The sequence below is a fragment of the Aphelocoma coerulescens genome, chromosome 4 (genome assembly GCF_041296385.1).
Source record: "Aphelocoma coerulescens isolate FSJ_1873_10779 chromosome 4, UR_Acoe_1.0, whole genome shotgun sequence".
In the NCBI taxonomy this organism is placed as follows: domain Eukaryota; kingdom Metazoa; phylum Chordata; class Aves; order Passeriformes; family Corvidae; genus Aphelocoma; species Aphelocoma coerulescens.
Genome location: NC_091017.1, coordinates 45,750,550 through 45,763,694, shown reverse-complemented (window position 1 = coordinate 45,763,694; position 13,145 = coordinate 45,750,550). Strand labels below are relative to the sequence as shown.

Genomic DNA, 13,145 nt, shown 5'->3' with positions numbered 1-13,145 from the left:
TAGCAAAATACAAAGTTATGCCATAAACTAATCCTTGGATGCAAAGACAGCTGGGAAATACCCTTACTTCACAAATGGCAGGCATTTTAATGAAGCTTTTGCCCTTACAAGAAAAGACAGAAATACAGCATCAAAAACCTCAAAGGCATCCGCTCAGAAAACAGAGGCATGTGAATAAAAGTAAAATAATCATGCTTTTAATTAAACTCAGTACTCTTTGAGCACCAAGTGCTGGTGTGTACTGGCTGACATGCAGATGGTTTCTTCCCTCTCACACTGGCGGGGGGAGAGAATTCACAGCAAATCACATTTTCTTTGTGCTGCCACTTCCTCTGTGGAAAATCGAAGCATTCTCTACTAAATCCAGTAAATAGGAAAACAGAAGAGGGAAAAGAAGTGATAAAAACCATCCATGAGTTTGGCAGAAAGATTAAGTTAACTGAAAACTGTGTCTTCATAGAAATGGAGATAGACTTGTCTTCATAGAAATGGAGATAGACTATCAAAATATTCAAGGACAGTGAGACTCAGCCCAGAAGCCCAAATACTTTTGATATAAGATAGCCAGGTATCCAGCAACAGAAACGTGATTTAGAATAACTTTCTTTATGCAAGGATCTATGACAAGAACTTTTGACCGCAGTTTAGAAGAAAATGGATACTATGCATCAATGAATGCAATATTACATAAACACGTCTGGAAGGCCCTAGATTCCAGACAGCCAGAAGCTATTATATAAACTATCACCAAGCAAAAAGGAATGTTACACATTAATTTATAAATAGACTGGTCTCAATCCGAATAGAGTAATTGCGTAATTTTAACATTCCTAATGCAATTTTTACATTAGATACATGACTTTTTTTTTGGCTTATTCTGAAATTGCTTCACCTTGCTAAAGAATAATTTCACTAATTTGGGGTATCAGATACATATATAGAATACTTTGCAATACTTGGAAGATGTAAAAAAGCCTACCTTATAATTTCAAAAAACTTTTTTGGCAGCATTTTAGTTGTGTTTTAAATTATTTCATGCAGTGCAACCCTGCCAACAGAGTGCTGAATCACATGGAAAGTATGTCACACTGTATTAAAAGTCACACAGGACTTTTACAAAATTTGTACTAAATACGGAATTGTGAATAAGGCCCAGCAAAATTCTACTGAACATCTCAAAATACATCAGAATATGCATCATATTTTATCACCCTGCCAGTGAGATTAAATGGCAGCTATTGATATTTTGTGCATTACTATTTAGTTGACAACTGCTATCATAGAATAAAGGTCAATATTGCTAGGCCTTATGCATATACAGCAACTAAACACTCCTCATCTTAAGAGCTAAAATACCACTGATCCAGAATAAAACCGTATTCAGAAAGTATGTGCTTAAAAGCCCTGAATCCTTTTGTGTATCGTTGTACACTAACAGCACCTGAAAAATATGATGGAGAATAAATCTATTCGTTTGGTCATGTTTCTGAACAGAGAGATTCCACTGTGATCAGTAAAAAATGTCCTAGTGCTACTGCAGAATAGGTTTTCTTGCTGCACGGTCTCCTATACTGTCCTAAATGCAATGTTTGGCCTGTTCCATGATGATCCAGTCAGTAATACATGGCTCTTCAGATCATTACACTGGAAGACAACTGAGGAAGAACAGCTCTAACACTCAGAAGACTGCACTACAAAAGGAATCCAATGTCAGAAATGATCTCTGGCCTGTACTTCTGATGGAGGTGTCTGTCTAAAAACCAGTGTACGGGGTAGGATTCCTGAAAGCATAGGCAGAAGAGTGAGAAAGTTAGTTTATTCCAAAAATGGTAGAGAAAGAGATAACTTATTTGATAGAGAACATTTACAAAAGCTGTGTAAAACTGTAACTAAATAAGCAGAAACAGGAATTACTGCAGTAGAGTAGACCATCAGCAACAACACCCTGTGTGAAAGTGGCCATTACAAAGGGAGGGAATGAATGCCTTCCAGTCTACTTACTCACTAACAGCTTGCACTTTCTCTAACCAGTCCAAAACTCATGCTCTCACTGATGTCTTGTGGCATTTTGTTCTGTAGGCTAAACATGCAATATATCAAAATATATTTTCTTCTACCAATTTAAATTTAAATTCAACTGATTATTCCCTTGTTGTTGTATAATGAGTATGTACTGTTTGCCCCGCAGAACACAAAGACAAATTTTTATAATACTACTGTTTGAGTCACTATATTTTTAGGGTAAAACACACAAAAGCATTAAGAACTAATTGCCTCAAGCAAAAAAGCAAAATTTAGGCTTTTTATGGGTCAGGCAAAGGCAAATGTGGAGATGAGGAAAGCTATTTTCAGATACCTGTTGTTTCAGTGCAGAATAAATCAAAACTGACATTTGGAAGTTGACAGAATAGAAAGTGACTTGAGGAGAGGTGAAAGAGGAAAGAAAAACTATCCCTAACATTTTTTGCATTTGTTTCTTTTACCTCTAGGTATCAAATTATCCCCATATATTTAGATATATCTGGGATGCTCTAAAAATTTCTTTCATGTAAGCAAAAAGTCCACGAATTTGTTTTATTTGACTCATCTCTTGCCCTGGCAATTTGAGAAAAACCCTGGACACAACAGCAATCACCAGGACAGGAGACCACTGTAGACTCAAAAGATCACTGTACTTTACTGGACTCCTCCAGCTAAGGCAATGCCATTCTGTTTTCTGTAATCAAAAATTAAATATTTTATGAAATGAGCACACCAATTTTTACATAGTGGAGCATAGGTTAATCTTCCTCCCCAAACCAACTCAAATCTGCCAGTATCTAACTCTATTAAAAATTATCTATTTGCCTTGAAGGCGTGTTGAATCTGTGGACATTATTACATGAATTAACACATTTTTAAGCAAGCCCAGGTAAAATGTCTTATGCATTCTGTTAAGGTCCTCAGTCTTTCAGCCTGGATTCACTGCAAGGCACAAGATGTAATATCTATACCTTAGACACTTAGAATTAGAAACACATCAATTGCTTTCTCCTAAGGCTCCAGAGGTGGAGAAAAACTTCTATCAAATCCACTTTGAGTGAATGCAAGTTGAGGGAAATGTAAATTTTAGTGAAGTTGTGTTTTGGTGGCATAAATACTTCAGGAGACTCAACTTCTCTGTTTGGAATTCGATAGTACTCCTATTGACTGGGTTTGATGTTTAATATAATGGTATTGCTGAATTCCTAGGCATAAAAACTGTTAACTATTCTGTTTTGTCATGAACACAACTGTGATGATTGCTCGCCTGAACCAAAAATAAATCACCGGATTTTGCCCCTCAAATGGTCCCAATTCATAATGCACCTATTTGGCGACAGAAGCAATCAATAATTCGGCTTTTCAAAAACCTTCTACAAAAGTTTGGCTGCATCATGAGGCCAGTGTAAGCAGATGAGGCATAAGGATAACTGCAACTTTATATTTTTATTTTTCTGATGTTTCAAATGGGCAGAATAGACTTTCAGACAGAACAGACTTCTAAGGTTTGGGAGCTCAACCTCAAATACGTCATCACAGACACATGCAGGGATAGTGCATGTCTATCTCTGTGTAAAGACATAGCATTTTACTTGCCATTTCCATTCAAGGAGATCAATTAATCTTAAGAAAGTTAAGGAGAGAAGGGATACATCCAGCTGCAGCTATTTTAGTTTGCTCCAACTTCTCTCATTTAAGATTTTGTATTTGTCTCTCCCTGACTTTCCTTAATGCAAACTAGCTGAATTTTTCCCTCCTGGGAATGGGTTATCATGCTTTTTTGTTTGTTCAAAAACCCCTACAAGATACATTAACTGTCAGAACGAGGAGAAAACCATTAAACGTGTAAAAGACAGTGGTCCAAGATCGCGATCAATCATAGTACTGCACCTACTGACTGGTGTGCCCTCTCTCTGCTGACAGACCCTATTCATGCTGGATTGAACTGGGGTCTCTGAGAGAGACCATGACCCTCACCTGCCACTTGACATTAGCGAGCTCTGCCCAATTCACTAATGGATAGACCACATCAATAAATACGATTCCTTGCACCGAGCTGAGGAAACAGATAGAAAGAAAAGATTAATCTCTGCCGACTGACATTATACGAAAGATGTAAAAGATAACAGAAATTACTGGCTAGGTTTCATTTGAACTCTGGTTCATTGATGCATGAGATAAGCTTTCCCAGCAGGCTCTAGCAGGAATTGAATTTTTGTTTCTCTGTGAACACTTTATGCCTGTCTTCAACTTCTTTTAACATTCTTCTGAGATGAAACCACATAGCTGGTGGTGTTTGCCCTTAGCACAAGCTTATGACTGACTTCCACAGAACCATATGGCTGCATTTAACATAACTCCAAGCCAGCACAGAAATTGTGTTATGCTGTGAATTTGTCTTAGTTTATTTTCTGGGCAGAATTGCAATTAAAAAATTGCTTAGGAAGAGATAAAAGTGAATTTCCCCTTCCTTGGGGTCAGTATTAATGCTATCACAATCCTGGAAAAAGCTCCAAGATCACATCAGACGAAATGATGATCAAAGTTTGGAGGAAAGAAAGAAGGAGAAGGCATCTATTATCCATATGCAAAAACAGAGGAAACATCTGTGGGAAATGGAGACAAGCCTCTTCTACCAGATTATTGAAATGTCTCAGAAAAGCACTTTACATATGGTAACACTTGCTTGAATTTGCTGGGTTTACACCAAGGACTTGCCTTCTTTGAAAATTGAACACTGAAATTCAAGAAAGAACAAAAGTTCTTCTAGGGCTAAAGTGTCTTCTTTACTGCTTGTGTGTTTTTTCACATCTGGCACTTGCAGGCTACAGATCTGCTGGCTGCTAGAGAAAGGAATGGAGAAGTTAGGCATAGCAACTTGCAGCTGAAGCTTCAAAGAGCAATTCAGACAAGACAGTGCCCCAGTCTGCTGTGAAAGTCACCAGGACATGATGACTTGAAGGACTGAATGCTGACAAAAGCCCCAAACTTCCTCTCCTTTGGTGTGTTAATCTTCCTCTGCATCACCTCCACCTTCCTGGCAGTACAAGAAAGAACACAGTGCTACAGGATGCAGAGGGCACCTGTTATCCTAGTATTTGTTTCTCCAAATTCAGATTCAGGCTGCTAGTTCTAGATCCCAGAGAAGGAGGAATTCATTTCTGCATATCTATGATCAAAATAACCATAATAATCAGATGGCTCTCCCAAGCCTGCTCCTTCGTGCTCCTCTCTGCTATGCTGCACTCTGTGAAGATGAACAAGGAGAACAAACAATGCTAAGCCACATTTTGCAGAAATGAGCAAGGGAGTCCAATGCAAATAATGCCTTGTGCTGCGTGAACAAGGAAGGAAACCTGGCTCAACTGCAGTTACTCATACTGTTCATTGCAGAACAGTACCATTACTCACCTTCCAGATGAGAGTGAAACTAGATCTATGTATCGCTGAAAAAATATCAAGTAGCTCTGTTGCCTTACAGGCTTCCTCTGGGTCTCTCAGAGGACTAGTACTTACACAGACTTCCACCTAGGTTAGAGTAAGTGACTTGGCTCTTGATATTGTTGGTGATGTTCACTTCTGAAGGAGGCAGCAGTTGGGAGTGAACTTGGCAGCCCTTTATTGCACTTTCTGATACTGAATTCAGTATTTCTGATACAATATTCCTGCTATTGCAGTTCTCATCTCTCCAGAGGAAGGGAGAGCGGAGGAAAGCATCTGAATTTTGCAGTGAGGACCTGAAATGCTTATGTGAGCAGTAAGGGTTTATATTACAATTCCTTATCTTCTCCGCTCTTCTGGAATCATACCCCTAACAAGACAGAGACAGGAAAAGTTGTCTCTGAGATGAGGCATTCTAACCATAGCCAGTTCCTATCTTAAATATTTAGTAAGTTACAGTTTCCAGGCAGAAAATCAAAGAAATGTAGAACACAACTACTCCTCCAATCTTTTTACTACCCTTGCTTCTTCATAAAGTTGAAAGAGAACAATTGCTTTAAATGTCTCAAAAGACACATTGAGAGTATTTAAAAAAGAAATACAGTTTAAGAGAGACCCAGAGCTGCATTATGAACCCAAGGATTAACTCAGAATTTGGAACAAAGGTTGAAATTTTGTCTGAACTGACTGAGCTACTGGACATTTTAAAAGAAAATAAAACCAGAAGGAGTTTAAAGAAGGGAAGTATTATTCTGCTGTGTGACTGATAGGATCTGATTCTGCCTGAAGCTGCAAGCAGGCTGAAGATTCCATCATAATGGATGTGTGAACCTTAGCTCACTTACTGATGTCCACAGCTGTGTTTCTCTCACAATTTGGAGTCTATGGTAAGTCGTGATGAACTCTGTGCTGCCACTTCTACAGTATAAGCAGTCACTCACACAGCCACAATCTGTCACTACAGCAACAGCACTGTCACAACCTCTGAGCTACAGCGACTGCGGCCAACTTGGCGACTGTGCACACACCTGATGCAACAGTCATTCCTATTTTCCAGTCATTGTTCCTTGCTGGAAACTTGAATACTACGCTTGCATTGTCTCTCATATGCAACATGCCAAGTTTCATAGAACTGAGAGACCACCATTCATGGATTCAAGGCAGAGGATTACATCTTATGCTCAGAGGAGGGTGATGCTTTATCTTTTATGGTTCTCATTTCTACACATAACTTTTTGCAGCTGAACTTCTCTTTGATCAATCAGCATTATCACAGATGCTGAATGCAGGCATTATACAGTTATCCAGGTCTTTGTTTTGCCACGACATTTGGTATTGTTTCCTCACCTGTTTGAATGCGACAGAAAGAATCTCCAGAATCTGTTAAAATTCCCTTCTGGTTCAACTTGACCTGCACTTATTGGGATGGTAAGCTCAGCTGCAGCCAAGGAACTGTAGAAAGAAGTTAGCTTTTAATTTTGCAAGTTTTCTGTGCTAGATTTATGATGTTGATGATAATTTTTTTACTAAAGTGTTAACTTGTGATTTTATTTAAGAAAGTTTGGAGAAACTTTAGAAATCATAGTGAAAGCTTTCTTATCTGCACAGGCCATCACAGATAGAAAATAATTGATTATTTCTGGCTTCTGTCATTAGTAGAGTATATGCCAGCAGCCAAGGTTTCTCACCATGTTGAGTCAGTCCTATAGGTGATGAGGTGCATGCAATTCAAAAGGATTTCACAAATAATCACAAGCAGTAAAGGACAAGAAATTATCTTGGTTTTCATCATAGATATTCAGCCTCTAGTTCTCTAGCATTTTATCTGTGTCCCACCTTGCTTAACCAAAAGTCTCCGTTCTTCCTTGTGGACTAATCCATCTACCCACTCCTATTCCTTTTGTACTCAGCCTTTTTCAGTTTTCTCCTCTACCACTACTAAGTTTAATAAAGCATGCCCTAAACTTAGCTCTCCTGAACTTTGTCCCCAACAGATGACAAAAACGCCCAATCAACTTCCTTGCAAAGAATTCGTACTTAAATACAACAGGAAGTTTTCAAACCCCAACCCTGGAAAAAATATGAAATTTTCAGAAAATGAGGGGACAATAGAAAACAGAAAATACAGAATATAGAAAAATATAGAAAATACTAGCAAGCTTTATCAATAAGTAATATAAATACAGTCATTCACTGATAGTGAATCTTACATATTTTCAGATTTTGACACCTAAGTAACTTGGGGAATAGGACTATCAGGTTAGGTAAAAGGAAAAAAGACTTCTTACTTCAAACTAAGCTGATTTGTCAACAGGTACACTAATATATGTTTATACTTTAGAGAAGAGAATAAAGTCAACAATACATATCACTAAAATACAGATTTCCAGCTGTTTTATGATAATTAATGCACTGTTAATACATCTCTTGAAGCTATAAACAACTATTCTTTAGGTCTAGGCCTATGAATCATTAGAATTTCTATGTAAAATGTGTATTTCTATAATCATTCTTAACACTAAAATTGTCAAATTCATTGGATTAATATTCTCTCTGTAAGCCATACAAATGAAGAAATAGTATATCATAATGTAATACACGCATGACATGAAAACAAAGAAACAAATATATAATGATTCTAGCTGTGACACAGTATGTTAGTGACATTGATAAACTGAATCTTCATGCTGATAGCATGTTGTAGTCCCAAATCTATTATGCTTTGGAACGGATGTATTATTATCTCTGGACAACTTTCACACCAGGAGATGATCCCTGCTAGCATAATTTTGGGATAAAATGAAGGGATTACAGACAAGATAAATTTCATTGTATTGTTACCTGAATTAGTATCAGCAAACAGGAATTTCATAGTCCATTTGCTAAAATACTTACAGATGGTGATTCCATTACAAACATACAAAGCATAGACCAGGCATGGTTCTATTAACACTACCTCAACATTTATGCATCTGAACCAGTATTGTATTGTAATTGTCCTACATGGAACAATAGTATTTGGCTTTGTTCTGTTTTAATACGATATGCTTACATTTTTACTTTGAAGAAAATATATTGGGATCTTCTGGAAAATATCTGCAATATCTTTGAGTTTGCTGATAATGGCTGACTAATTGAATTTAACACACCATTCTCTTCCTGCTGTTGATTTTAATTTGTGGCTAAGTGAAAGCTTAAGAGTTTTTGGGAGAAGCAAATCAATGTACTGTGTCAATATATATTACAGATTAATTAGTGGGCAACTGCAGATCTCCTCATTTAATCAAATAGCACATTGTCCCTTTTATAAAGTTAGGAGTTACCATTAGCAAAACAGAATTTGGACATAAAAATTTGATTTTTAGTGGAGTATAAACAAGCAAACAAAAAAGGTAAATTTATGATCATCAGTTCAGAAATGGTACTGCTCTGTCAGGGTTTTTTTTTCTTTTTTTGTGTGTGTATGCACCAGAAACTAATTATACTGATTTGGCATAAGAATGCCAAAACATAGTTCCAAAATTAGACACAGATTATTGACAAAGTCAAGTAGATATGGAACAGTTCTACATTGTAAATTGAAATAGTAATTTATATGGAAATCTCTATTTACAGTTACTTACCAGCAGTTGCGATCTCCAACTAGCTGGTAAAAATATTATGGACTAGGTATGTAACTCTTCTTAACTTCTTTGGTCTTCCTTTATGCTATATTAATATGTCACAATATTTGTAAAAAATATTTGCTAAGTAGTAAATAAGTCACAAACTAAGAATCAGATCTGGCAAATGTGTAATCATGCAAATATTTTGCAACGGCCTGCAGACTTGGGCCATAGAGAATTAATACGATGTCCATTGCATTCTTAATGTCTTAAAGCAAGCAAGATTTGGCAGTCAGAGTTTCCATTTTGTATATACTATGAGTCAGTATGACATTATTTAGACTAATTTTTAAAAAATCAGATGTAAGGCTGAGTAAGTTTGTTCCAGATGTTTTCCTATCGCAATAATTTTTTTTCAAATCACACTTTGTTTTCTGTGTCAACAGTTAGCATCATGCAAACACTTAAGAGTCACATACCCATAACTGCTATCGTGATATGTTGGAGAAAACACATCCATCTCTATAAGGTTGTCATGACCATTTGCAAGGACTGCTTGACTTTCTAATTCTCTATACATAAAGATACAAAAAGATGAAATTAGAGGTGCAATTTCAAATTAAAGAATGGGATGATCCCACAAAAAAGAATTATACTAATTCTGTTGTGTAACTCTGTTTGTGCAAAACTGAATGTGGGATTTATCTGCCTTCCATGATGTCTTCTGAACAACATGCTGGATTGCAGCCTGAAGACACAGTGTTACAAGGCTATCATGAGGTGACCGTTACCCTCTGCTGACCCCTTATTTATCTGCAAGTCCTTGAATAAAATTCCTGACTTCTGCCTGTGGCAAGACAGGCTTAAGGACTGAACAGTGCATAATGGGGGATGTTGTTTACTTGATGAGGCTGGACCAGAGATGAAGTAATAAAAGTGAACTGAGACTATTAAAAGACAGCCTCTTGCTGGCTATCTGGCACAGCCAGCCAGCCAGCAAAATACGCAGAGGGCTGGCTACCAGAGTGAATGGGGATCTCATGTTCTGCAAATGACAATGCACAGCAGCAGGAGAGGCAAAGGAAGCATCACAGACTCTGGTTCTCTCAGGGAATAGTGAGGAAATGAAGGGGAGAAACAAAGGAAGCCACTATTATTTTATTTTAGAACTGCATATGTTTCTTATCCTATCTAAAACAGGGAACGATTAACATAAAATACTTGGGTCCATTCTTACTTCAATGACTGTGTACCTCTGAAAACAGGAATGATAAACTCAAGGAATACTGTGCAAATGCTACTGGATTCTGGACTACTGGTGCTTGCCTAAGAGCCAAAGGACAAAATACACAGCATGATCAGATTCCAAGTACTTATGGTGACAGCAAGGGATATTTGAGCAGGAAAGATGCCAGAGGGATCAAGCAAAAATCTAAAGCAAGACACTGTAGACATCAAAGAAAGCTTATAAAAGCATATGGGCTTGGTGTTTTAGGATTCAAACTGATGCTCAGTGAGAACCCGACAGTAAGAGAATGTCAGAAGAAAATAGAACTTTTTGACTTTAGTCTTTGAAAACAATACTTAATTCCTAATGTGTTTATATAATGATCCCATAATTATGGCATATCAATTTTTCAAATGCATTCATGCTGTCAGCAATCTAAAGAGAGTCCTGTTTCTTGAATTTGCAGATCAGCAACGTGACACACCCACAGTGATAAACAGGGTCTTCAGAAGAGCAGGACTTGAACTCCATCCCCAGTTTGTGCCTTTATTATGTATCATGCACCTTCTCAACAGAAGTAACATGTCTAATCAAGTCCATGTGTGAAAACCTGGAAGACTTACAGAACAGAACAATTTTGAATTTGCTTAAACCAGGCACTGTTTTAGTGGGTGGAATGTGTAAAATAGCTGGTTTGAGCAGACTTTAACCTCTAGCAACACTGCTTTTGCAGACAATCAATCAGCCTCTACACAAATTTATTTAAAACTTCCCTGGAAACTATCAACACCCTTTCCACACCTTAATCAATACTGAAGGCAATTGGATCATTGGCAATCTACCCCAATAAAGAAATATGGGTATGTTCATCACACTTTAGGAGTTTCTAAAATCTTCACATTCTAAAATGAATTTTGAATCAAGTTTACAGAACAGGTTTGAAGTAACACATTCCAGGAATTGTCTATACTGTTTCTGAGATATTCCAGTATTTTAATTAAATCCTTCAAAATGCCAAAATATTTTCCAGCCATGAAGTATTTCTTCAGCCAATTCCTTCTTTTTTCTTGGCCAAATAAGTAGGTAAGTAGCTGAATACAGTAATGTACCTACCACTCTACTTTTAAGACTAAGTGGTAAAAGAAGACTAAGTAGTATCTGTATAAACTATGAAAAGCATGTTAGTTTCTTGGCTAGTTTCTATAAAAAATTCACAGTCCATCATACAAAATGCAGCCATCTTTCAAATGAGGTATTTTTTGCAGCAAATCTAGTAAGAAAAAGCAAAGTTCTTCTTTGATTCACTGCCACATTAGCACAGATTCTGGATAAGGTTATATAATATTCTCAGAGATTTATTCCTTGACTGGAATATGTAAATTTCCCCTTCCCAACAAATTGATCTTTTACATTCAATGCTTAAAATAAATGAAATACTTCCCAGGAAATGCACTAAGAGATGCTACCAGCTTCTTTTTATCTACACATTTATGAGTTCTAACATACTTTTCCTCTGTCCATCTCTAACATTCATAATTGATTGTGCATTAGAAAAATTCTGCACATTCAAATATTTAACATAGAGAGCATTTAAAGAAGTAATTTACTATGTCTTTTTAAATATCAGTAATTTAGATTCTACTAAAACTCAAAAGTCATGAGAATGTAACTACTGATACTGATGCTCAAGAAATCATTACTAAAACTAGTAGGTGAATAAAAACTTAAAAGTTCAATGATAATAAAAAACCTACTAATATTTAATTATGACCTGACTCATAGTCATTTATTTGCATGATTTTGGCTGTCCAACCAGTAATTCAAGCAACAAAATGGAAAGTTTTTGATTTCTTCCTAAGTTCATACTATTCTCTAAGTGCCAGTTCCTCCAGCAGATCTATTGGCTCTACAAATAAACCTAACTTACAGCAGGCTAGGGACCAGTCAAATAGTAAAGATCATTAAATGTGCAATGACGGGTCCTGCAGTCTGCAGGACACCTGCAGGAAATATTCTCTTACTGTCTTGCTTTTTTTGTTAATGTAGATTTTACTGAGCCCAAATAGAGGGAAGACAATTTCTGCCTCTGCTCAGTAACCTTACTGTCGTTTAAAGATGGCATCAAAGATGAAAGAAGCACTCACATAATTCAATTCATTCAAGTTACAGTTTTAGGTGCTCATAAACATTTAAGCAAAGAGTCTTTTTATATTTAAAAAAATGTAAATTGACGTTTCTGTTGGACATCACTGATCTGTTACCTCACAGTTCATCTATTTAGCCACTAACAGCAATGCTTCACACAAATGCATTAATTCTCATTAATATTACTGTGCACAGAGCCAAACTGCAGTATGTTCTAGTAAATACACAACTGAATCCAATATTATGAAATACATATTTTGAAGTCACTTTCACTACTACTGCAGAATGATAGGGACTAAAACCTCCTCCAGCCTTTGCAAATACATCCCTGTCTCCTACATGCACATGCACATACACATACCCAGCCAATTCACTGCTCAGCTATACATGACAGCAAACTGTATGTCATTTTTATGTCACCCATCATCAGTATGAGCCTATAGAGCTAGAAAGATAGTTGTGTATATATGCTGACATTCACATTCTCTACCTCTGAATGGCTGTCATCTAAGTCAGATAAAAAAAAAAAAGAGAAGGAAAAAACCCCCAACAATAAGCATAAGCTAGAATATTGCTAAAGAGGAAATAAACTTTCTTTTAGTCCAAGAAAAGGATGAAGAAAGAGACCTATCACAAAGTTGTTAATATAGTTGAAACTGAGCCTGAAAATCACACTCAGTAGGGAACCTTAACCAAAAGGGGAA

General features: G+C 36.7%; 1 protein-coding gene across 50 annotated transcripts in view; it reads right to left on the bottom strand.

Moving 5' to 3' along the window:
• The window catches only part of TENM3 (teneurin transmembrane protein 3), a 1,310,258-nt gene that overhangs the window by 125,441 nt on the left and 1,171,672 nt on the right, over window positions 1-13,145 (bottom strand). Inside the window, exons 15-16 of one of the 50 annotated variants that reach the window (XM_069013832.1) lie at window positions 9,548-9,640; window positions 6,811-6,915 (exon numbers count right to left, since the gene is read on the bottom strand). The exons of the other annotated variants lie outside the window; for them this stretch is intronic. Of the exons in view, the coding sequence (XP_068869933.1) occupies window positions 6,811-6,915; window positions 9,548-9,640 (198 nt within the window). The remainder of the gene's footprint in view (window positions 1-6,810; window positions 6,916-9,547; window positions 9,641-13,145) is intronic. 50 annotated transcript variants of the gene reach the window in all.